Below are 27447 nucleotides of genomic sequence, written 5' to 3'. Positions count from 1 at the left end.
ACAACAGAGTTGGGTCCAGAACTCCTTAGGACACACACAACAGAGTTGGGTCCAGAACACCTTGGGACACACACAACAAAGTTGGGTCCAGAACTCGTTAGGACACACACAACAGAGTTGGGTCCAGAACTCCTTAGGACAAACACAACAGAGTTGGGTCCAGAACTACTTGCAACACACACAACAGAGTTGGGTCCAGAACTCCTTAGGACACACACAACAGAGTTGGGTCCAGAACTCCTTAGGACACACACAACAGAGTTGGGTCCAGAACTACTTGCAACACACACAACAGAGTTGGGTCCAGAACTCTTTAGGACACACACAACAGAGTTGGGTCCAGAACTCATTAGGACACACACAACAGAGTTGGGTCCACAACTCCTTAGGACACACACAACAGAGTTGGGTCCAGAACTCATTAGGACACACAACAGAGTTGGGTCCAGAACTGCTTAGGACACACAACAGAGTTGGGTCCAGAACTCCTTGGGAAACACACAACAGAGTTGGGTCCAGGACTACTTGCGACACACACAACAAAGGTGGGTCCAGAACTCTTTAGGACACACACAACAGAGTTGGGTCCAGAACTGCTTAGGACCCACACAAAAGAGTTGGGCCCAGAACTGCTTAGAATAATGAAATGAATTGTAGTCTTGTAACACAAGTTGGGGTCAATTTAACTTTCCAATTACAGGGAGCTCGAGGTTTTCAATGTAAAAGGAATATTGCTGGTAATTACTTTAGTTGAAATTCCATTGCATTTATATGACAAGTACTAATTGTAATGGGAAAGACCCCCAAATGCCTCCAATATTTTCAAAGTTGTAAGTGTGATCTCTATGGCAACGAAACCCATGCAGTTGGATTTGCAGTCCCTAAAACCACTTAAAACCAATTTTCATAGAAATCAAACAATACCTAAATTTCAGCCAATCAGAAGCTTCCATGTGGTTATTATAGCAGCCAAAACCTTAAAATTATGGTTGAATTTGCAGTCCCCTATAATACACCTATATACAAATTTTCATCTAAACTGGACAATATTAAATTCAACCAACCAGAAGCCTCTGTACATGTGTGGTTAATACTGCAACAAAATCCAAGCATTTTAATTCACAGCCCCCTCATACCCTTATAAACCAATTTTCATTGAACAATATTTTAATTATGACCAATCAGAGCCAAGAAAATGGGGACCATTTTGTTTTTTCCAAAAAAAAATCCCAGCCATTGTTTTTGCAGTGCCATATTACACCTACATTTTTTAATTTCAACTTTTTTTTTATACATGATTAAAATTCATCTTGTAACCATCCCTCCAACAGAGTTTTATTGAATTCCATTGAATAGTTTGGTTTGGTTTATTTTAATTTGTTTAACGTCCTATAACAGCCACAATCATTTACAGAGAAAAACCACCAGCATACGAACAGTACGTCCCAGGCAATTGCTCCATGTGGATTTCAAACGCGCAACCCAAAGATGGAGGGCTTGTGATAAAGTGTCTGGACACCTTAACCACTCAGCCACAGCTGTGGCCCCTCCATTGTACAGTACAAGTGTCATAGCAAATTTGTTTTGTAGCCAATCAGAGGCTGTGGCGGCTATCTTGACTGACTGATCATGATCGGAAACCTGATATAGATTACGCACATCTACAATGTTTAAGGATTATTGACAGCAAGTTTTGTTGTAAACCCCTCAGTATACGTAGTTTAGAATGAGTAGCCGGTGTAGTAGCCTATTCTTTTCCCCCTGCTGAAAGTTTCCCCAGGGAAACAATTGACTAGCTTATTCTTTCCCTGGGGAAACTTTTGGCTAGCCATTTCTTTCCCCGGGGAAACTTTTACAGGGGGAAAGAATTGACTCCTACACCGGTACAGTTGTGTCTATACCGACGGACGGTAGAATTAATCACAAGGACTGTCTAGTCAAGGTGTATACAAAATCATAGCTCAAAATCAAAACTATTCAGTATTGCCAATTCTCAGTCTAACAAAAATTTTTCTTTTTCTTAACTCAAAATTCCAAATCCATTTTCTGTCTGATCTGACTTAACATCACTAATTGAGAAAATTCCTGTTTGCACCCATTCAACACAACATGTACACGAGACAAAAAGTGCCAGCAAGCTAACAAGTTGACTACCACTACAAATCTAACTATTAATGCATGAATCAGGATTATAATTTGATATCCATAAATTATTTGTTTATTCAAACCTAAACGAAACACAGGTGTAGAGAGTAACAACTTTAAAAGAAGATATCTGATATCCAAGGACACAAACAATCTAACAACGCTGCATGTTTACGGTACTTTTTTATAAAAAAAGAAGAAGATGAGAACAATGATAATATGACATACGTACACTGTAATACATTCACTTTAGTTTGGGAGGTCCTTGTCTGTGTGGTGTTATTCTGTTTGTCTGAACTAACAAGGAGGATGGACAGAAAGAGAGATTTTAGGTAACATTATGGCATCAGGCAGTTTAAACTTTTTCAGATTTTTATAAAGGCCACGTGAAACCATCACATGGAAATTAATCACAAAGTGGCTATTCAGCATCAAAGAATGATTACTATCCATTTTTTGACAAGTTTATGAAGCGTGAAGTAATAATCTGCCTACTAGTATCCTGTCTGCAATTTTATAGCTTGAAAACATACGGGAGCTTATCTCTCACAAACAAACATGGCTATATAGGACATACATAAATCTCTCACAAACACACATGGGTACTAGGACATACTTAAATCTCTCACAAACACACATGGGTACTAGGACATACTTAAATCTCTCACAAACACCCGGTACTAGGACATACTTCAATTTCTCACAAACACACATGGGTACTAGGACATACTTAAATCTCCCACAAACACACATGGGTACTAGGACATACATAAATTTCTCACAAACACACATGGGTACTAGGACATACTTAAATCTCTCACAAACACACATGGGTACTAGGACATACATAAATCTCTCACAAACACACATGAGTACTAGGACATACTTAAATCTCTCACAAACACACATGAGTACTAGGACATACTTAAATCTCTCACAAACACACATGGGTACTTAAGGACAGACTTAAATCTCTCACAAACACACATGGGTACTTGGACATACTTAAATCTCTCACAAACACACATGAGTACTAGGACATACTTAAATCTCTCACAAACACACATGGGTACTAGGACATACTTAAATCTCTCACAAACACACATGGGTACTAGGACATACTTAAATCTCTCACAAACACACATGGGTACTAGGACATACTTAAATCTCTCACAAACACACATGGGTACTAGGACATACTTAAATCTCTCACAAACACACATGGGTACTAGGACATACTTAAATCTCTCACAAACACACATGGGTACTAGGATATACTTAAATCTCTCACAAACACACATGGGTACTAGGATATACTTAAATCTCTCACAAACACACATGGGTACTAGGATATACTTAAATCTCTCACAAACACACATGGGTACTAGGATATACTTAAATCTCTCACAAACACACATGGGTACTAGGATATACTTAAATCTCTCACAAACACACATGGGTACTAGGACATACATAAAGCTCTCACAAACACACATGGGTACTAGGACATACTTAAATCTCTCACAAACACACATGGGTACTAGGACATACTTAAATCTCTCACAAACACCCGGTACTAGGACAATGTTACAAGGGGAACAGAGCTACATAACAAGACTAATAACAGGACTTCATTAATTTCATGGGTTTAACAAAGGAAAAACAACATGCAAATTTTAATTAAAATAATTAAAAGATGATCATCACAAATCAGACAACAGTCATATATTTGTGAACAACTTTGAAAAAAATCTCATGCAGGGCTAATAACTAACCATGACTTATGCCACAATCCTAAATAAAAGAAATGGCGACAGATGATACACTGTCTACACTTTGATAAACACAGGACAGTCAACAGATGATACACTGTCTACACTTTGATAAACACAGGACAGTCAACAGATGATACACTGTCTACACTTTGATAAACACAGGACAGTCAACAGATGATACACTTTCTACACTTTGATAAACACAGGACAGTCAACAGATGATACACTGTCTACACTTTGATAAACACAGGACAGTCAACAGATGATACACTGTCTACACTTTGATAAACACAGGACAGTCAACAGATGATACACTTTCTACACTTTGATAAACACAGGACAGTCAACAGATGATACACTGTCTACACTTTGATAAACACAGGACAGTCAACAGATGATACACTTTCTACACTTTGATAAACACAGGACAGTCAACAGATGATACACTTTCTACACTTTGATAAACACAGGATAGTCAACAGATAATACACTTTGATAAACACAGGATAGTCAACAGATGATACACCTTGATAAACACAGGACAGTCAACAGATGATACACTGTCTACACTTTGATAAACACAGGACAGTCAACAGATGATACACCTTGATAAACACAGGACAGTCAACAGATGATACACTGTCTACACTTTGATAAACACAGGATAGTCAACAGATGATACACTTTGATAAACACAGGACAGTCAACAGATGATACACTGTCTACACTTTGATAAAAGACAGGACAGTCAACATATGATACACTTTGATAAACACAGGACAGTCAACAGTTGATACACTTTCTACACTTTGATAAACACAGGACAGTCAACAGATGATACACTGTCTACACTTTGATAAACACAGGACAGTCAACAGATGATACACTGTCTACACTTTGATAAACACAGGACAGTCAACAGGTGATACACTTTGATAAACACAGGACAGTCAACAGATGATACACTGTCTACACTTTGATAAACACAGGACAGTCAACAGATGATACACTGCCTACACTTTGATAAACACAGGACAGTCAACAGATGATACACTGTCTACACTTTGATAAACACAGGACAGTCAACATATGATACACTTTTCACACTTTGATAAACACAGGACAGTCAACAGATGATACACTTTGATAAACACAGGACAGTCAACAGATGATACACTGTCTACACTTTGATAAACACAGGACAGTCAACAGATGATACACTTTGATAAACACAGGACAGTCAACAGATGATACACTTTGATAAACACAGGACAGTCAACAGATGATACACTGTCTACACTTTGATAAACACAGGATAGTCAACAGATGATACACTTTGATAAACACAGGACAGTCAACAGATGATACACCTTGATAAACACAGGACAGTCAACAGATGATACACTGTCTACACTTTGATAAACACAGGACAGTCAACAGATGATACACTTTCTACACTTTGATAAACACAGGATAGTCAACAGATGATACACTTTGATAAACACAGGACAGTCAACAGATGATACACCGCTGTCTACACTTTGATAAACACAGGACAGTCAACAGATGATACACTGTCTACACTTTGATAAACACAGGACAGTCAACAGATGATACACTGTCTACACTTTGATAAACACAGGACAGTCAACAGATGATACACTGTCTACACTTTGATAAACACAGGACAGTCAACAGATGATACACCGCTGTCTACACTTTGATAAACACAGGACAGTCAACAGATGATACACTTTGATAAACACAGGACAGTCAACAGATGATACACTGTCTACACTTTGATAAACACAGGACAGTCAACAGATGATACACTTTCTACACTTTGATAAACACAGGATAGTCAACAGATGATACACTTTGATAAACACAGGACAGTCAACAGATGATACACCTTGATAACAGTATGGGTTAGCTTTACATTATCACAGCAATGATGCCGAAGGAAATGTTGATCGTGTACAATAACTAAACAAGTCTAAGAGCATATCATTGACACACATCGATTTTTATAGAATTTCAAAACATTGATATTAATTTGTATCTACAGATGTATCTGTCAGGTATACCTGACTACCTGTGGGTCAGATTCACAATCATTCTTCGACATTCTTCCTGCAAACTACTCGGGATTCTCCAGTAGTAGCTCCCTGACAGTGATATTTAAACTACTCGGGATTCTCCAGTAGTAGCTCCCTGACAGTGATATCTAAATCGGGATTCTCCAGTAGTAGCTCCCTGACAGTGATATTTAAATCATCAAGTACAACAAGGTCAAGCTCATAAAGACTTGGGGAAAAAATGAATTTGTTCAGTAAACATTTTTTTTTTTACTTCAATTTTCTCCTGATAGGATCCTCTCCTATCAACAGATAATACCGCTGATAGAACATACAGGCAGGATATAGTATACTAGATGACTAAGGATTTATGCATAATTTGTTGAAATGGAATATGTAATGACTCATGAGAGGCTTCCGTATATGGTACTTGTCTAACTGGTTTAGGTATGAATACTTTCGCCTGAATGTTGATTTGATATGTATTACACGGTCACTGGCTGTGTAATGCTACAACTACATGATGAAACCTGGACAATTTTGAAACATAATTTAAGTGAAGTTTTTGTGGTGACTTCAAAGCCATTGAGGTGCAACATTGCATCAATATTGAGAGGCGGAACTGATTGGCCTCTATAGGTACAATTGTGTTGTGTGTTTCCACTGTTTAAGATGATGATTCCAGTCACAGGGCTTTTCTTTTCTTTTATTGGATACTCAAAAAGATTTTCCCCATGACTTGATAGAATGGACACTGGATAAAATCAATCTTTCCTTGTAAGAAAAAAAAATCAGATTAACTGATTATATTGATCTACTTCTATATGGCATGTCTTCCTTGTGCTGATTAAGAAATTGATCTTTCCTACCATAAATATACAGTAAAAACCTGCGTGTTTCAACACATCCTGAAACGGTTTATAAAAAAAACCTGTGTTGTAAAACACAATATATATTCCATGTAAGAACCTGTATATTCTGACATAATCTGATATATTCAATATAAGCCCTACATATCCTTGAAGTTTCTGATACCACAGGTTTCACAGTACAAACTGTATTGTGTATTCTTGCGTAAATGAAACAAACTTACGCCTTGCTATGTAGTCTACCATTGAAACCTGCTGTTCCTCTTCGTTACTCAATATCTTCATTGTGTAATATGACATGAGGTCTCGACATTTGTCGATTGCCATCGGCTCACACCATCCATCTTTTTCTGTGCATGTTTTTTCCTGTAAATATACATATAAGTGGTCAAAACATTTGCCAAAGATGAACCCACCCCTTCCCACCCCCACTCTAATTTGTAAGCAGGAAGATGGACCCAACCTTTCCCATCCTTTTGTGAGCAGGAAGGTGGATCCACCCCTTCCCTTCCCCCTCCTTTTGTGAGCAGGAAGATGAACCCATCCCTTCCCACCGTTACTCTGTTGTGAGCAGGAAGATGAACCCATCCCTTCCCACCCCGTCCTTTTTTGACCAGGAAGGTGGACACAACCCTCCCCTTCCCCCTTCTTTTGTGAGCAGGAAAATGAATCCGTCCCTTCCCACTCCACCCTTTTGTGAGCCGGAAGATGAACTCATCCCAACTCCACCTTTTGTGAGCTGAAAGATAGACCAACCCCTCCACTTTCTCCTCCTTTTGTGAGAAGGAGGATGGACTCATCCCTTCCTTTCCACACCCTTTTGTGAGCAGGAAAATGAATCCGTCCCTTCCCACTCCACCCTTTTGTGAGCCGGAAGATGAACTCATCCCAACTCCACCTTTTGTGAGCTGAAAGATAGACCAACCCCTCCACTTCCCCCTCCTTTTGTGAGAAGGAGGATGGACTCATCCCATCCCAACTCCACCCTTTTGTGAGCAGGAAGATTAACCTACTCCTTCTTACCTTAACTCTTTTGTGACCAGTAAGATCATCTATCCCTTCTCACCCCCTCCTTTTGTAGGCAGGAAGATGGACCTACCCCTTTCCACCCCCCTCTTTTTGTTAGCAGGAAGATGGACCCACCCATTCCCATCCCCTTTTTTTAGCAGGAAGACGCCCCCCCCCCCCCCCTCCTTCTGTAAGCAGGAAGATGGACCCCCCCCCCTTCCCCCCCCCCCCCCCCCCTTCTGTAAGCAGGAAGATGGACCCACCCCTTTCCATCCCCCTCCTTTTGTAAGCAAGAAGATGGACCCACTCGTCCTCCCCACCCCCCTCACTCTTTTGTGAGCAGGAAGGTGGAGCCCCCCCCCCCCCTTTCCCTTCCCCTTTCTTTTGTAAGCAGGGAGATGAACCCATCCCTTCCCAACTCCACCCTTTTGTGAGAAGGAAGATGGACCCACCCTTCCCACCCCCTTCCTTTTGTGAGCAGAAATTAAAGGAATGCTTCATTATTATGCCAATAATCTTTAATGTTTAAGAGAGAAGATATCATTAAGAACAGGAAAGAAAATTATGTAGAGCATGTGGTGTATTTAATTTTTAAATTTGAAAAACATGCAAATTAAGGCTTTGAATTTTTAAGTATCCCAATGTAACTCTACACCTTTTAAAGCTCAGTAATGCTACTGCCTAGTGTAACCAATAGCAGACCTCTGGACTATTTTCTTTACACTGCATAACATTTAAGTTTCACGTGTCATTCTGAGCCTGACATAGCTATTGAAACTAAGTATCAGTTTTCAGAATGTTGAGTTTTCAAAATAAAAAAAAAGTTGAAGTGATAAGAAATTTTAACCCCGTTTATGTATAGAAAGATCAGACAATCAGCTCTATCTTGTAGATAAATTGCCTAACAAGGAATTTTCTTATTCAATGTTTGGTAACAAAAAAAATCCATAACATTTTAGGTGTTGAATCAATACAATGCTTATGATCAACTAACACATGGAAATCTACATGAATATACAATAAGCAGCTTTATAATGACACGCTGAAGGTCAACAGCATATCACATTTTATAACAATAGAATATATTACGTACAATCCAACTTGATACCGATACAAAACTCTCAAAATCTTGATAACAAATTCTGAGGTGCGGTATAGATACTTTAAATGAATCACATGTACACTGTATAAATAAAAAATCATAATGAAGGCAAGCTCCATACAAAGCCTAATTCATACCGTGCAATCACGTTAGCTAATAGGTCGAGGTGGAGATAGAGACCGTGTGTAGGAGGCTAATCTGAAATATGATTATAGTTGGAGTGTGGTTTTGGGTGTCTTCATGGTTTCTACTTTATTTATCAGTTGAATTCTGATGTTTTTCATGCGTAAGTTGACACTGGTCTGCTTGGCTATACATATATGTATCTATTTCACTGTAAAGGGTACCTATATGTGGTTTTCAGTGATGAAACTTTACATCCCATTTAAGTATACACAGGCCCTGTAATGAAGAGCTGGGCACACCATACCAGGATGTAATCACATGTGACAGAATTTCCTTTGATTATCTTCCAGTAAACTGTGTTTGAATGAAACCACATTAAATTTCTGTCTTGCTGAACATAGAGTTGCAGCTACACTCAAACCATACAGGTAGCATTTACAGAAAATTCCACGTGTGAAATGTGTACAGCGACTAAATATTTGTAAACAAGCTCATAAATTTATCATCCATGAAATGAATGTTTACAACCCTGGAATGTCATTAAAATATCTATTCAGGAATATGTTGATGATTCAGCCAAAAAACTACTGAATACTCAAAAATAAATGCAACAACCTAGTTCCTGATACATACGGGTATATTTTCAAATTACATCCTTACTGTATAACACGACACATGTCCTGCTATAAACATATCAAGTCACCACAACAATTAACATATTTTAAACTAAATGTTTCCCGATTAATATTGGCTTATTGTCAAGGTCAAAATATTGCTGTTCTTTTAATTTAGTATTAATTATCAGTGTGAATCTGTTGGTGCTAGAGTGATTTGGCCTAAGCTTGTTGTCTGTGTGAATCTGAAAATTAATTACAACTATGTACTTGGTTCTCCGGCTGTTTTTTCTAAAAACAGATTAGGGAGAGTGTTAATTTGTTTTTTGATCATTTGATAAGGTAAAAAACAGATGAGGACACGAATTTTTTTTTGATTTTTCAAACCATTCATTATCTATTTTCATATAAACTGCTTTAAAATAAGGGAAACAAGTGCAATCAATGATTGCAAAAGCTCACCGGCGGCATCAATCACACAATGCATTCATTTTTTATCTATGTATAAGCATGTCATTTTGAAATTGTAAGTCACATAATATCGCTCCTAGACCTCTAATGGATGTATAAACCAAATAAGAAGGTTGTGGACTTACAAGCTTTTCAAAACTAACCCCCAAAATCTTTCAAGTGAGTTTTTGTGTCAAAAAAAGTAAGTCCACTAAATAGCAAAATGCCAAAATGCCAATTTTTTTCTGCATGATTTGCCACAGCATCACTCCTGGATTTTTAATGAATGTATAACCAAATTAGAAGGGTGATAGGTGTATTTTTTTGGACTTACCCCCAAAACTTTAAAATGAGTTTTGGTGCAAAAACAATTAAGTCCACAAAATGGTAAAATGTGAAAAAAAATCACAATTTTTTTTTGTCCGACAATTAGTGTTTGTTTACAATCAAATTAATATTTTTAGTGAGTAATTTTACTTGAAGATTGATTTAAGATAGATCCTATTTTATGGTGTATACATGCATATCTATACTGGTGTACTCAGGTTACAGTGTATAACTATAACGATAAGATTTTAACAATCTACTGATCTGACTACTGATGAATATTAAGGTACCTATCATGATGTCATCAGCACGGTATGTTGTAATTAGTGCAATCAAAACTAATGCAATATTTAAACATGAACAAAACTTAAGTATTCTAAAGATTTTAGATCTAAAATTATTCACTTAAAACATAAAAAAAAAGTTTTAAATGAAATAAATGAATTCAGCACTGTGATACGCAAACCTGATGAAAGCATATTTGCACTTTAACAGTCTTTGTGTTTATATATATATATTAATTTTTCACAAAGTGTCTACAGTGTTTCCCATAATTTGTCATGTGAAAAAAAAAATTCCGACCAGTATACTCCTCTCATTTTATAGCAACCATCATGCTAATACAGTGTACATATTGTTACTGTTGGTTGCTATTAAAAACTTTCCCTTTCCTCGTAATTTATGTCTGCCTGTCCTTGCTTCACTGATTTCTGACCGATATTTTGTCAAAGTCATCATCTTGTGATACTGCCACTTCTCAATCTCATAACAACCAACAGCCATGTGACTGGATTGTACACAACTATCTAAATTACATCCTACAAAAGTAAATTTGTTAACAATTTGGCACGTTGGTTTTCTTTACTATACTTTTTAATACTGTATATGATACATAGAAATCAATGTGAATATTTCATATTGTTTGGTCACACATGTACACTCCCAAACATATTTCTTGAATAACATTCTTCACACAAACTTTTAAACACAGTGTTTACCACAAACATCATATCATTTTTAATCCCTTAGGCTGTAAATTTTTTGTTATTCGTTTACATGACTACAGTCTAGTCACAGATGTGATTTAAGTTTAAGATTGGGAAAAAAGGGAGTAAAATAAAGCAAAATACTGACACAAAGAAAATTCATAGATCACAAATAGTATGATTTAATGAAAAAAAAATATATAAAAATCCTTTGAAATATCCAACAACCAGTCGGACAAAATAAAGTCAACAAGGTGATAATACAGAGTGAGAAGTGTTCCCACAGTAGACATCATTTTACTATTTTATTTATAATAGTGTTAATGTAGTGTGAAATTACTGTAATCATGTCTATGTAAAACCATTAATTAAAGAGCATTAAGGAGACAGATAATTGATAAAACCTTTATGTTGATGTAAAACCATTCATTAAAGAGCATTAAGGAGACAGATGATTGATAAAACCTTTATGTTATGTCTGGACATCAGACACTATCACTGGAATAAAACCGCAGAATTGTAAATGTTAACAAAACAGGGGAAAATGATTTACAACATTTGTAGTTTTTATGATGGTTTGATCCTGGGAGCTAGTGAGGACACCAATGATGTACTGGGAGCCAGTGAGGACACCAATGATGTACTGGGAGCCAGTGAGGACACCACTGCTGTACTTGGAGCCAGTGAGGACACCAATGCTGTACTGGGAGCCAGTGAGGACACCAATGCTGTACTGGGAGCCAGTGAGGACACCAATGCTGTACTGGGAGCCAGTGAGGACACCAATGATGTACTGGGAGCCAGTGAGGACACCAATGATGTACTGGGAGCCAGTGAGGACACCAATGATGTACTGGGAGCCAGTGAGGACACCAATGATGTACTGGGAGCCAGTGAGGACACCAATGATGTACTGACAGGAGTTGGGCTTTACTGTTTATTACATTAGAATCTAGTCACACTATAGAAAAACTTGTATTAAGTCTAATGGTGTAGAAAACGAAATCCTTTACATACAATATAGATACAGTGTTATCATAGTCAACTCTTAAGGTAAAAATTACAAATCAAAGCATATATATAAACAAGGGGACCTGTCTCGCTCACCTGGATATTGCAGTGATTTAGAATAATTAGCAAAATCTGCCCTATTGGCTCCTCCCCTCAGGCCCCTGGGGGTCAGACTCTTCAAAATAGTTCCACTACACCCAAGTCTGGGTGCTTCCGACCAAATATGGATCAAATCTATTATGTCCATTATGACAAATAGTGATTTCATGGATTTACTTCTATTTCCCCTATTGGACCCCGCCCCTCTGGACCATTGGGGTGCATAGTCACCATTTATGCATGTTTTTTTTCTTCTTTCACAAAGGAAGCTTCTGACCAAATTTGGTCCAATCAATTCAGTACTTTATGACTAGTGGCGATTTAAAAGACTTACTTTTATTTCCTCTATATCCGGTTTGATTGGTTTAGTGTTGTCCAACATACCACAACAGCTAAAGTCATTTAAGGACGGCCTCTTCTGTGTGTGAGATGCATGCGTGAGGCCTAGTGTAAGTGTGGGTTTTGAAAGGATGTGGTATGTTTGTGTTTGTCCTTTTTGTGATAGTACGGAACTGATGCCGACTTAAAAAGTGCTACCTCACTGATAGCATACTGCTAAAAAAAAAAACAGCAGGACACCCCACCCGGTCACATTATACTGACAATGGGTGAATCAGTTCTCACACTCCCATAAGTCTGAGCTCTAAGCAGGAGTAGTAACTACCATTTTCATAGACTCTGGTATGCCTCTGCCAAGGGACATAACCCAAAGCCTTCCTCACAGGGGCAAACGCTCAACTAAAGGCCAAATGTGAGGCAGTGTCAAGAGAGACATTAGAAAGAAGAAGGTTGCGATGGGGGCTGCAGGTACAATTCTCATCTGCAGAGCAGCCCTTATCGGGCCCTGCCCCTCTAGCCTCATCACCATTTATGCAAAATCTGTTCTCCTTCCAAAAAGGGAATCAGGATATCTATAATCACTATCAGGATATATGTATAATCACTATCATGATATCTATAATCACAATCAAGATATCTATAATCAATATCAGGATATCTATAATCAATATCAGGATATCTATAATCACATTCAGGATATCTATAATCACTAGCAGGATATGGATAATCACTATCAGGATATGGATAATCACTATCAGGATATGGAAACATGCTTTTTCTCACTGTTTTACTTTTACGTATCAACTTTGAAAATGATACATTCTTTCATGACCAGTAATGAATATTTACAGATTATTTTAATCATAAGCCAGTTGTTTTTCGCTGTATGGATATCTACTAATGAGCAAAAACTGTGAAAGTTTGGTACACAGGAAAAGTTTCCTCTAACAAAGAAACTCTTTATGGCACTTAAAAGATATTAATAGTAACAAATTACCTCATTTACCTATGGTCTTGTGACAAACTTTGTATTTCTATCATTCAATTCTGACTTAAAGTTTATGGTCTAGGGGAGATAACTACATATATATTTAACAATTTGAAAGTACTAAAACAAACTATTTTTTGCAGTCTACAGTATTTTGCACTGAAAATGACACTGAGTTTTGGATGAGCCTGTCAACTGATTAATTCAGTACTTGCAATGGATATCATCCTAACACTAAATTAGATTTTCTTTTAAATTTATTTTAAAACAATTGTGAAACAAGTTATATCAACTTTTATAAATCGCTCTTGCAATTGCCGGGGGCATACCAATTCGCCAATAGCACATTGTTTACCTTTCCGTCATTCTTGTGTATAATGTGTTGTATCCTGGGAGCTCGGATGTCACAGAGCTGGTAAAACATCTGTCGACAGGGTGGAATGCTGGTCGGTGTGTAGATATACTGCTCCTCCTACAAAACAACAGGAAACAACCCGTATGATGACAAATAATTACTTACACACTATAAAATCGCCCTGACTAACTAGGGAACAAGGTAAATCTACACAGTCATGGAATCAGGGAAAGATCTATCCAATACGTTTAGACAAATGGAGACAACAATTTATTTTGATATCCAAGATGGCTGCCTGTCCTCAATATTATTTTTCCTATCAGTCTCAGGATTTAATATGTACAACTGGCCACAACAGGAGATCCTGCATATGAAATTGAAAAATAGATCAATTGAGTACCCCTGAGGAAAAAAGTGATGAAAAGAAGTTTAAATATGGACAGACAAAGGAAGAAGCGGGATTTGAACCACCATCTAATTAAGTTAAGACAGTATTTTTTTTCCATTTTACAAAAGTAATGGATGTACAAACTTCTTTGGTGAGTGTTTCTGTATCTGCTTCCTTTGATGATTTGGGCTGCTTCACAGATTCCTCCTCTTCCATGACGATATCCCGGATGTTAATAACAGTGTCACTGGCAACATTCCTCCTTAAGGCCTGGTACTGTAGAAGGTTCTCTTTCCTCTTCAATTTGATGCCAACTCTTTCTCCAACTGAACCTGAAATAAAAGCATTCCTAATTAATATGGTTTTTTTCTTGCATCAATGGAAAGGGTGTATCAATATGCATCTGAAAACTCCTATGCATCTGATTGATTTTAACAATTCCCTTCAAAAAATGTCAATTTTTTAAGAATGAAGTGTAGTAAGGGACGATAACTCCGGAAATTGAAATTCCGGAACCGTAATGTTAAATGTATACCGGTCAACGCTAGTATTAAATGTATACCGGTCAACGCTAGTGTTATATGTATACCGGTCAACGCTAGTGTTTAATGTATACCGGTCAACGCTAGTGTTTAATGTATACCGGTCAACGCTAGTATTAAATGTATACCGGTCAACGCTAGTGTTATATGTATACCGGTCAACGCTAGTGTTTAATGTATACCGGTCAATGCTAATGTTTAATGTATGATGAGTTGTTAAGCAAAATTTCAAGAAATCCGGAAATTGAAATTCCGAACCAGCTTAAGTGCAGTGAGTGGCAAAAACGGGATATGTATTTAACATTGGCGTTGACCAGTAAACAATTTACACTGGCGTTGACCGGTATACATTTAACGCTAGCGTTGACCAGTATACATTTAACACTAGCGTTGACCGGTATACATTTAATACTAGCGTTGACCGGTATACATTAAACACTAGCGTTGACCGATACACATTTAATACTAGCGTTGACCGGTATACATTAAACACTAGCGTTGACCGGTATACATTTAACGCTGGCGTTGACCGGTATACAATTAACACTACCGTTGACCGGTATACATTTAATACTAGCGTTGACCGGTATACATTTAACGCTAGCGTTGACCGGTATACATTTAACACTACCGTTGACCGGTATACATTTAATACTAGCGTTGACCGGTATACATTAAACACTAGCGTTGATCGGTATACATTTAACACTAGCGTTGACCGGTATACATTTAATACTAGCGTTGACCGGTATACATTAAACACTAGCGTTGACCGGTACACATTTAATACTAGCATTGACCGGTATACATTAAACACTAGCGTTGACCGGTATACATTTAACACTACCGTTGACCGGTATACATTTAATACTAGCGTTGACCGGTATACATTTAACACAGGCGTTGACTAGTGTCCATTTAACACAGGCGTTGACCGGTGTCCATTTAACACTTACCGGTCAACGGTGGTGTTAAATGTTTACCGGTCAACGGTAGTGTTAAATGTATACCGGTCAACGGTAGTGTTAAATGTATACCGGTCAACGGTAGTGTTAAATGTATACCGGTCAACGGTAGTGTTAAATGTATACCGGTCAACGGTAATGTTATATGTATACCAGTCAACGGTAATGTTAAATGTATACCGGTCAACGGTAATGCTAAATGTATACCGGTCAACGGTAGTGTTAAATGTATACCAGTCAACGGTAATGTTAAATGTATACCGGTCAACGCTAGTATTAAATGTATACCGGTCAACGCTAGTGTTATATGTATACCGGTCAACGCTAGTGTTTAATGTATACCGGTCAACGCTAGTGTTTAATGTATACCGGTCAACGCTAGTATTAAATGTATACCGGTCAACGCTAGTGTTATATGTATACCGGTCAACGCTAGTGTTTAATGTATACCGGTCAATGCTAGTGTTTAATGTATACCGGTCAACGCCAGTGTTAAACGCACACCAGTCAACGCCAGTATTAAATTCAGATTTATTTGAATCGATTTACATATTTTTTAAAATTTATTTCAAATGTATTTATAATTTTTTAAATGCTTTCCAGTCAAGACCAGTGTTAAATGCACACCAGTCAACGCCAACGTTAAACACAGATTTATTTGAATTTATTTTAAAAATTTAAAAATTTATTTTTAATTTATTTTTGAATTTATTCAAACTTGTAAAGAATGAAGTGTAGTAAGGGACGATAACTCGTTATCGTTCCTTACGGAACGTAATGATAGTATGAGCTAATTCGCGATTTTTGCCGGCTATTGTAGCGATTTGGGGGTGGAAAAAATGACACATACAATTTTGATAGGGTTTTGAACCATTGTAAAACTCGGCTCGATCTAGGTCTGGATGTATCTGGTATCCCTGTGGAAATTCGTATTTATGAGATATTTTGGGTCAAACATGCCAAAATCGTCACTTTGACCGGTAGCTTCTGTTTAACCGGTCCTTAAAAATCAGCGATTCAATCCAAAAATTTGAAACTCCAAACATAACAAGAAGAGATAGTTCTGAAGAAAAGCGTATCTTTAGTTTTTCTATATCTTTCATAGAACGGCCACAATAGGGTTTTGAAAAAGGGTCGTATTTTATCGAGAGGTGGCGGATGTTTCGTCACCAGCCAACTTAATATCCAATCAGTAGGCCCGGATGCATTCACCTTCCTATTAAATCTTCTGCCCAAATGGGAAAAACCCACAATCTATTTTTGATTTTGTTCTGTGGTCCCTAGAAGCCCTGATTTTGACATCATAATGATATGCATGACATTTGTTTTTATCTTTGATCGTATATGTAATTATTTATCGATTAGAATACCGCGAGTACATCTGTTACTAAGATGAACTTAGGGTTGATTGTTTGGTTGTTTTATCACCACGTGTATATATTGCAATCAGGATCGTTTTGAGGCTGGGTCTCCTTATAGTAGTGGGGTGACTACCTCACTGAACAACAACACATGAGAGACTCTAACGTATGCTTGCATAGATGCCAATTGATGTCTCATAATCAATTAATGTGTCATATTCCAGAAAACTGAAGAATTATGAAAATTATTACAGTGGTAACCCCTAAACCTTCAATTTCCTCTTGCCAGTATTAATATTTAAACGTATTTGAGAGTTTTAAATGTCGCGCGAATAAATTAAGTGCAGGTGAGAAAATTAAGTGAAAGTGAGGAAATTAAGAGCAAGTGAAGGTATTTATGCTAAAGGAAAGGAAATAAAGGTTTTTGGGGTTACCAGTGTTATAAGATAACCAATAATCTATTTAGTGTCCCACTTAAAAAAATGACACAAATGTTCTTCAAGGTCATGGGGTTTGCAACTGATCTTTTATTTTCCGATCGGTCAGCCAAGATGGCCGCCGCAGACTTATTTGCCTCTGCCTGGTGAAAATTTAGATATTCTTTGTTTTCGATTACCATTGGTATATGGTATATATTGGTATTAGGGGACTGCAAATTCCATTGTATCGGTATCATTGCCAAGGCTTCCGATTGGTCGAAGTTTAGACAATGGATTTGGATGCAAAATGGTATATTTTTGTAAATAGCGGAATTCGAATTCAACCACATGGGATTTATTGCCATATAACCACGCTGATGCTTCTTATTGGTCGAAATATTGACATTGAACGATTTTGATATAAACCAGGACTCGTGCATGGAACCTCTGAACTCAAGACGGACATTTCTGTATCACCCTCAGCATTTTTTTTTTTTCTGTCTTTCGTGCTCATCCAGAGTTATCTTCCCTAACTACACTTCATTCTTTCTGTGACACTCCTTTAGGTGTCACCCCACTAGTACGTTTAGACAAATGGAGACAACAATTTATTTTGATATCCAAGATGGCTGCCTGTCCTCAATATTATTTTTCCTATCAGTCTCAGGATTTAATATGTACAACTAGCCACAACAGGAGATCCTGCATATGAAATTGAAAAATAGATCAATTGAGTACCCCTGAGGAAAAAAGTGATGAAAAGAAGTTTAAATATGGACAGACAAAGGAAGAAGCGGGATTTGAACCACCATCTAATTAAGTTAAGACAGTATTTTTTTTCCATTTTACAAAAGTAATGGATGTACAAACTTCTTTGGTGAGTGTTTCTGTATCTGCTTCCTTTGATGATTTGGGCTGCTTCACAGATTCCTCCTCTTCCATGACGATATCCCGGATGTTAATAACAGTGTCACTGGCAACATTCCTCCTTAAGGCCTGGTACTGTAGAAGGTTCTCTTTCCTCTTCAATTTGATGCCAACTCTTTCTCCAACTGAACCTGAAATAAAAGCATTCCTAATTAATATGGTTTTTTTCTTGCATCAATGGAAAGGGTGTATCAATATGCATCTGAAAACTCCTATGCATCTGATTGATTTTAACAATTCCCTTCAAAAAATGTCAATTTTTTGTTGGGGAAAGGCCCACGATTCCTTTAAAAAATGTTGATTTATTGTCGGGGAAAGGCTCAACTATGGCATTTTTGGCTTTATAATCAAACATTTCCCCTATTTTTCACGAAAACCATTCAGGTGCACATCATAATCTACATCAATGAGCTAATTTCTTATCCATAAAGTCTCTTTTCATATCTTTTAAAAGTTTGATACAAGGTTGCACTTTTGGAAAAACTACGATTGATATTAATATTCATGTCCTGATAGTGGAACTCTTCTGTGTTTTTAGTGTAGAAAGGTGGCATAGAAACAAACAAACATCACTACACGAACGTAACAAAGCATAATCAGTTAAATGTATTATTTGCAAATAATTTTCAAAGACATACTGTATTATATGGAACATTTTAAGTTATATGTACAAGTTTGTATGTTTAATAATTTGCTAAAACCATGGCCTTCATTGTTGCCATGGCAGTCGATCCCGGCTTCCATCAAGAATGCAGTGACAAAGTGAAAGTAGAATTCTTATGCTTAACTTGCCGTTTCTTGTTAAACTATACCCAAAGCTAATATTATTTGATGTTGCTGTACTATATCTCATAAATTAAAACATTGAAAACTGCCAAAAACACTGTAGGATGCAAAAGTCCTGTGTGTAATTTACAGTCGCGTCCTCATTGTTGGGGTACTTTAATAACATCCTAAGTGAGCACTGTCTTATCACATAAACCTAACATACAACAAACATTCACAAATAGGAAAACACTCTAGGAACAGAAACCCATCACCACCCACAAACAAAATACACATACACGTCCCAACCAACCCCCAGGGATATTGGACCCCGCCCCAGCCCTCACTCTTTTCTTCTCACTACCCTACCACTAACTATACCCTCCAACCACCTGTCCACAAAACCCATATACCAAATTGTTCCCAGCACCATTCGACCTGCAACAAACCCTGATAACATGTTTTTTATCATAATCACCCTGCATCCCTCACTTCCTCTTTCCCTCCACAGTACTAAACCCACACTCTACATATCACAACTATAATTATAGTAAAACATCGGAATGTGTACAGACTAGTAATGTCAGAATTGTGTGGCTATAAGGAAAGTATGGACGTTTGGTAAAGAGGACAGTACATATTATGGCAGAGAAACATCGGAGGAAGCTTACAAGCGAGGTCACCAAAAATAAGACACCAGCACTTCAAAACCACTAACCACTAACACCTAGTCCGTCGGATGGGATTTAAAACGGTGTCCGTGTAAGAATGTCCAACTTGCACAATAAAGATCCCTCTGTGGTCTTTCGTTGAAGAGTAGGTGAGATAACACCGCCCCAGAGGATAGGGTTTTTTAGGCCAATGTTTTGTTTTTTAATATTATTTAACAGGTATTAAGACGGACGTCAAAAACTTTGTTAAAACAAATTTATAGGGTAGGGTCTTCTCTCTTTTCCACTCATCTTCGATAGGGTTGGCGTAGCTGCTACTAAACAGTGCCAGGTTAGGATTCATTCGGACTCAGGGAGTCGTCTCAAAAATTACCCATAAGTTATCCAAACGACTCCCCTCTCTTCTTTCCTACTCTTTCCTCTTACATCATATTGTACCCACTCTACTCAATTTCCTATCTGTTCTCGTCAGCTGAAAGGCCGTTAGGCTGTCTTAGCAGACGTAAAACCCTTAAATAAATAAATGAAATAAAAGTTGATCAAATTTAAGTCTTGTCATTTTTACTTGGTCGGTTGTCGCGAGCTTTCATTGGAGTTTGCCGAAATGAAATCTTATACATTCTTCATTTGACAAGTTTGAACTATTAGAAATAGTCAGTTATAAACAACCATGTTCGACCTATTATAGCTAAAAAATCATTGTTTTTTCTAGAAAAAAAATGTGTATATGAACTATCCACATATTCCAACTAACCGAAGGTTAACTGTGTATTCCATATCAATTTTTTACTACATGGCAAATGGTTTTCCAACCTCTTATTGGGGATTTGTTTTAACCTACATATAGATGAAACTTTTTAATCTGATATACATGTATATTTGAGTCACTAAAGCATGCAATTCGTGGTGTGAAAATCCATGGCAGTATGAAGAAGCATGCTCCACCTGCTAAGGACGAGTGATTGAATGACGTCACAATATTTGACCAGATGGACAGTTGGACAGCGCCTATTACTGGACAGAGCCAATTACACAACAGGAAGTCGCGGTGGCTGAGTGGTTAAGGTGTCCCGACACTTTAGCACTAGCCCTCCACCACTGGAATGTGAGTTCGAAACCTACGTGGAGCAGTTGCCAGGTACTGACCGTAGGCCGGTGGTTTTTCTCCGGGTACTCCGGTTTCCTCCACCTCCAAAACCTGGCACGTCCTTAAATGACCCTGGCTGTTAATAGGACGTTAAACAAAATCAAACAAAACCAAATTACTCTACAGAGCCTATTACTCAATAGAGCCTATTACTTATAACTTATTATATGATTATAACTTTCACAGGACAATGAAGACTGCGCACCTTGTCGTTTCCTGAAATCCACTGTTTGAAACATCTTTGACTCAGTGGTTTTCAAAGGGTCAAACCCAAACTTGCACCACAAGCATCTCCAGGGACCACTCAAAAAGTAGAATCCAGTGAGAGGCAGCAGATACTTCAGTTTCTGTTTGTGTTTAGGGAAGTGTGGAATCAATGCCATTCTCGACCAAACAGGGCGCTCCTCAAAAAGCTGAAAAAGGCAAAAGAATATTCCTGTATGGCAGATTTAAGGTGTGTCTGTCCAAAACTAAATAACCACTCTCCCTAATTTTCAGAATTTCTACATAAAACAGGATCCATAAAAATATATTTCAGGAAATGCTACAACATTCAGTAAATGAAAAAGAATGTTTAATTTGTTGTTTCTTGTTGCCAGACATGACTGCACAGAGAGGAAAAAGGGACCTCCCCAAATTTTACAAAAAGCAGAAATCCACTTTAAAGCAGAAAATAATCGTGTCTGTTTTATACAGAAAGCTCAGACATATTTGAGTTCTACTAGTTTCATTACCCACATTTTCTACAGGCGTGTTAGGGAATACCTGTAGTTCCAGGCCACTTTAGATTACACTAACTGCTTACTTCAGTAACAGTACATGACCATGGAGATTGTTTGTGAAAAGAAGAAAGGTTTCTTTGATACACTGGTTACAAACATACAATATATGAATATTTATGAGGACACTACTACATGCACTCATCAACACAATTGGTGAGTGAAAAGTCTACAATTTATGAAATATTAAGAAAGTTATACTCCTGAAAAACTTTGATACGAGAAAAGACTGATGAACAATAAGTCTTCTTAAATGTGGAAATGTGAGCAGATCTAGATTACAAAGACATTTACTTCAAGTTTCATCAAGAGAAAGCCTGTGCAAAAGTTTATACACAAGCATACGGTGTAACTTGTTCAAACTGGTAGGAGTAAACTGCCATATTCAATTAGGATAAAGTGTCTTGCCCAAGAACACACCTACAACAGCACAGACTAGCCCGTTTCTCAGCTCCCGGAGAAACGCAAACCGACATGGGAGAAAGCATCGAACCAAGCACCTCTGTCTTCACCTGAGGTTACGTGGCCACCACTCTAACCAACTGACCTATTGTGGCCCCTATTAAAAAATTAAATAAACTCTGGTACTCGTCTGTTCTTGTTGGTTTATGCCATTCATAAAATGCCACAGGGAAATCTTGTTGTACCTGTTTGAGTTTTTGTTCAGCCTCTGGATTGTTATACTTGGATCTCAGATAAGTCTTGACGTTCTCCGATACACCGTCCGGTACTGGATCTCCAAAACTACAGAACTGTGTATAAATTGTCCTTTTCTGGCGCACTATGTATTACAAAACAAGATTAAGCAATACAATTTTTTCCAGTGTGACATCAGTTATACAAAACTACTCAAGGAAAACCTTAATTCCCATGATGGCATAATCTATTTTTTGGCCAAAACAAAAATGTGGAAATAAATTTTTAAAAAAACATATAATTCCCATTGTTTTGCTGATATAACGGCTGTTATGTACTGTGAATCATTTTTTTACAATACTAATTACTTTTAAGCTCATCAAATGAACTTCTCACCTCATCAACTTACCTTCTCACCTCATCAACTTAACTTCTCACCTCACCAACTTAACTTCTCACTTAACTTCTCATCTCATAAACTTAACTCCTCACCTCATCAGCTTAACTCACCTCATCAACTTAACTTCTCACATCATCAACTTAACTTCTTACCTCATCAGCTTAACTCCTCAACTTGCCCAACTTGACTTCTCACCTCATCAACTAAACTACTTACCCCTTCAACTTTACTCCTCACCTAATCAATTTAACTCTTCACCTCATCAACTTCATCCTTCACCTCATAAACTCAACTCCTTATCTCATCAACTTAGCTCCTCACCTCATCAACTTAGCTCCTCACCTCAGCATCAACTTAACTTATCACCTCATAAACTCAACTCCTTATCTCATCAACTTAGCTCCTCACTTTTCAGCTTTACTTCTCACCTCATCAACTTAACTCCTCACCTCATCAACTTAACTTATCACCTCATCAACTTAACTCCTCACCTCAGCATCAACTTAACTTTTCACCTCATCAACTTACAGAAAATAATACAAATATGGAAACCGAGTTGTGTTGTACATATTTTATCAAAATCTAATGGAAATGAAAAAATTATTTTCTATTTCATAAATTATGCACCGATTTACTCTAAGATTGCTCTATACTTTTACATGTATAAACCTTAATTCATATAGAGCAGTCATAATTATACACACATGTAGAAAAAAACATATCAATGTAATGACTTTCCACAGACCTAAGTAATACCATGTTAAACTCATACTACAATTACAACACTGATGGTTTAAATAACAACTAGAGATTGTTATCCAGGTTTGTTTTGTTTTGTTTTGTTTTTGTTTTTGCAATTTTTATGTAATAAGTTCTAATAAATTATATAAAAGTAATAAATTTCAATAGGAGTCCATTCAATGGTGTACACTAATTCTTTTTAATGTACTTGGTACCTGCAGTAAGAATCTTGTGTTTTCTAGAAAAACTAAATATCTTAGGAAAGTTCTACCTTCTTTCAAAAAAAAATTTTTCTGAGTTAAGTTGTCTCCCTTTGCTCACAAATTTAACTTGGGCCTTAGACTTAAATACCACCAGAATGCATAAGTAAAACCCATGCCAACACAAATATTTCAACATTGAAAAATAATTCATATGAAAAGTACTCATTAAAATGTTAGTATGAGATAGAAGTCTTGGTGTAAATAAATTCTAGTCTGTGCATAGATTTAACCTTAATTACCTGTTCCAATGAGGTTTTGAGGACGGTTGTGGTCAGGGTTGACATAGCCAGGTCTGTGTTCAATGTCTTTTCGGAGGAGGTAACTCTTATCTGGATAGTCCATCCTAGAGAAACTGCTAGGTGGTAGGAAGAGTGGGCAACCATTGTCCAGAAACTCCCGTCGATCACACAACGTGTTTAGGACCAGCTTGTCAGTCAGGCTAGTGTAACTGTTGTCTGGCTGTCGAATCACTGGCAGATACTGGTAGTCTACCAAGGCTTGGTAGGTGAGGATACAGAAAGGAGAAACTATCAGAAACTAGTATGAATAGTCACTCAGTTCAATTCTTGGATAATGTTTTGTAAGTTAATATCAAACTATTTTCAGTGTATATAACTAATCACTATTTTAACGAATTCTAAATTTCATTTGACAAAAAAAGAATTACAAATTTATTTGATAAAATAATAACCAGGGACCCACAGAAGTTTAATCTGTAATGATTTTAATGATTTTCTTTCAAACATCTTAGATTTGATATCCAAGATGATGACAACCCTTACCTTGGAATTTATAAGTGTTATCAATAACCCCGAGGACCTCAATGTGGTATTGAGATTCTTCTGGCTTATCTTTCTTCCATCTTCTCTTCACCTTCATCAACAAGTTAGTGGTTGGGTATCGTTCTCCATACACAGACTTACAGTAGATGTCCTGTGGTCGCCAACGCAAGGCAATCCGTTTGTTACTGTTGCTAAAGGACTGAAAAAAGTTGGAACAAATAAAATAAATGAATTGAAATTGCCTTCAACATACCAATATCCAAAGCAAAATAGTAAATATTATTAATCAAATTCTACCAGATTCTTAATTCTAAGAAATCCTACATGAAGGTGTAGGACATGCATGTCCTTTGTTTCTACGTTGTAAATAGGTGTTATGCCATATTTACTTTTAATTTGTCTGCACCAAAATTTTAGCAACACCAAGAGTCGGAGAATTACATGTTTTCATATAATAAAGTGCTCTGGCCCTACACCAGATAGTGTCAGGACCAGAGGGAACTTGGGCTACTTCTGTAGTTTTGTTAACATTGCTAATACAAGGTCCAGGCGCAGCAGTATATGTAGGTCATCAGACTAACTCAGACTAGTGGGAGTTTCCCTTTTAGCCTTGTGGTAGGATGTCTTTTCGGAGAGTGAGAGGTCTAACATTTGAACCTCACGACTGGCAGCATATTTTTCAATACACTTACAATGAACATTGTCCTTGCTATTACAATCTGTGCATATATATGACTTTATGATTTAATCTCTGATCTGAAGGACCTGTACTTGCAGAAAAAAGAAACACAAGTCAGTTTTCCTAATTTGGATCTTTTATACACGCAGTATAAATTCAATTAACTCTTAAGGCGAAAAGATCCCCATGCTGGGCCGCCTATTACAAAGAGGCGGCGCCATTGCTGAATGCAGTGGCTGCTTGTACATGTACCTAATTGGTTTCGTTTTGACCATTGGAGACAGTCACACCTATTGTTCATTGACCAGTATCACTTTAAGCTTTACAGGTCAGATGGATGACTATAGACGTCGTGATGAGCGATATTTTGAAGCTTGTGTAACTGAAAGCGGCAGATGCAGGGGAGGGTCTGTAATGGTATGGACAGGGATATCTCATGATCAAGGAGTAAAAATTAAACACCTCTTGTGGTTATCGATGGTAATCACTAAGCAGTAAGATATCAGGATTAGGTCTTGAAACTACATGTTCTTCTCATCCAGAAACATAACCTGAAATTGCAGCAGGACAACGTGTAGCTAAGTTTCCTCTGACCCTGACACTATGTCTGGTGTAGGGCCAGAGCGCACTACTATATGAAATGTGGAATTACTACGGAGTAAGATCGTCAGAAAATTCACACTACGTGAGGGCCAATGTTGCTAGTGCTAGGGTTTGTCGTGACTTTCTGGATCTAGACAACGTTACTGTTCTTGACTGGCCACCATACAGTCTAGATGCCGTCCCTGATCGAGCATTTGTGGGAGGACTGCAGCTAGACAGGAGGGTTAGGAAGCGCTCAACGTTATATATAATTTCGCTCAACTCACACAGGCCCTTATTCAGGAGTGAAATCATATCCACCTCGATATGGTCAATGTTAAAAAGAGAAAGAGAACTAATTGATGCCAAAGGTGGGCAGGTGCACAAACAATACTCATTTGGATCAGGAAATGGCATAATTATAAGGGTACCCTTATTTTAACAGAATTCACGCAAACACCTTCTGTGATAGAACAACAAAATTCATAAAAATGTATGCAGTAATGATGATTTAATCGAGAATCTCATCAGTAATGATGCAATAATCATAAAAATGAAAAATTATGTAAAATAATAACTAGGGAAAATAAACTTGCGCTTCTTTTTTCCTCTAGTATTTAAACCTCGAAAAAAAACAGCCATCTGATAACTCATGATTATATCGATAACCCACATAGCGGTAGATTAACTACTGTTGCATCGGGAAAGCATTTCTCATTTTTGACTAGCTAGGCCATTTACTTTTCCAGCTAAGTGATAAATGGGTTATTGCATGTTACTAACGTTAACGTTGTTAGTGGTTTATTTGCGAGGCGATACCTTGGACAATTCTTTACATCCTCCAAGAGTTGCCAATGCCTTATCAACATTGTTAACAATAGCTGGATGTTCAACGGACACGAGTTTGACATCTTTTACAAACGGGACATTTGTCAAACTCTCTCCATCCGACCACACTTCGTCAGTTGAACCTGGCGGTTCGGCCATATTTGTTGATGTTTTGTTACTCTCAAAATGAATATAATCATGTTGATTTCATAGTAACTTTGGAACATATAACTTATATTACATAGTATGTAACAATATTATATTTTTTTGTAATGACTAAGCGTAATCAAGACAACTTGT

At 37.4% G+C, this 27447-nt stretch overlaps 1 protein-coding gene across 1 annotated transcript in view; it reads right to left on the bottom strand.

Moving 5' to 3' along the window:
• The window catches only part of LOC117321583 (general transcription factor 3C polypeptide 5-like), a 42077-nt gene extending 14770 nt beyond the window's left edge, over positions 1 to 27307 (bottom strand). The window contains exons 1-8 of the mRNA XM_033876045.1: positions 27139 to 27307; positions 25059 to 25257; positions 24516 to 24773; positions 22884 to 23017; positions 21663 to 21870; positions 18818 to 19005; positions 14273 to 14389; positions 7092 to 7233 (exon numbers count right to left, since the gene is read on the bottom strand). Coding sequence (XP_033731936.1) covers positions 7092 to 7233; positions 14273 to 14389; positions 18818 to 19005; positions 21663 to 21870; positions 22884 to 23017; positions 24516 to 24773; positions 25059 to 25257; positions 27139 to 27306 — 1414 coding nt within the window. The 5' untranslated portion in view covers position 27307. The remainder of the gene's footprint in view (positions 1 to 7091; positions 7234 to 14272; positions 14390 to 18817; positions 19006 to 21662; positions 21871 to 22883; positions 23018 to 24515; positions 24774 to 25058; positions 25258 to 27138) is intronic.
• Positions 27308 to 27447: the final 140 nt, after the last annotated feature.

This window comes from Pecten maximus, chromosome 2 (assembly GCF_902652985.1).
Source record: "Pecten maximus chromosome 2, xPecMax1.1, whole genome shotgun sequence".
In the NCBI taxonomy this organism is placed as follows: Eukaryota; Metazoa; Mollusca; class Bivalvia; order Pectinida; family Pectinidae; genus Pecten; species Pecten maximus.
Note: the sequence above shows the minus strand (reverse complement) of the source record. Positions and strands in the feature narration are given on the sequence as shown.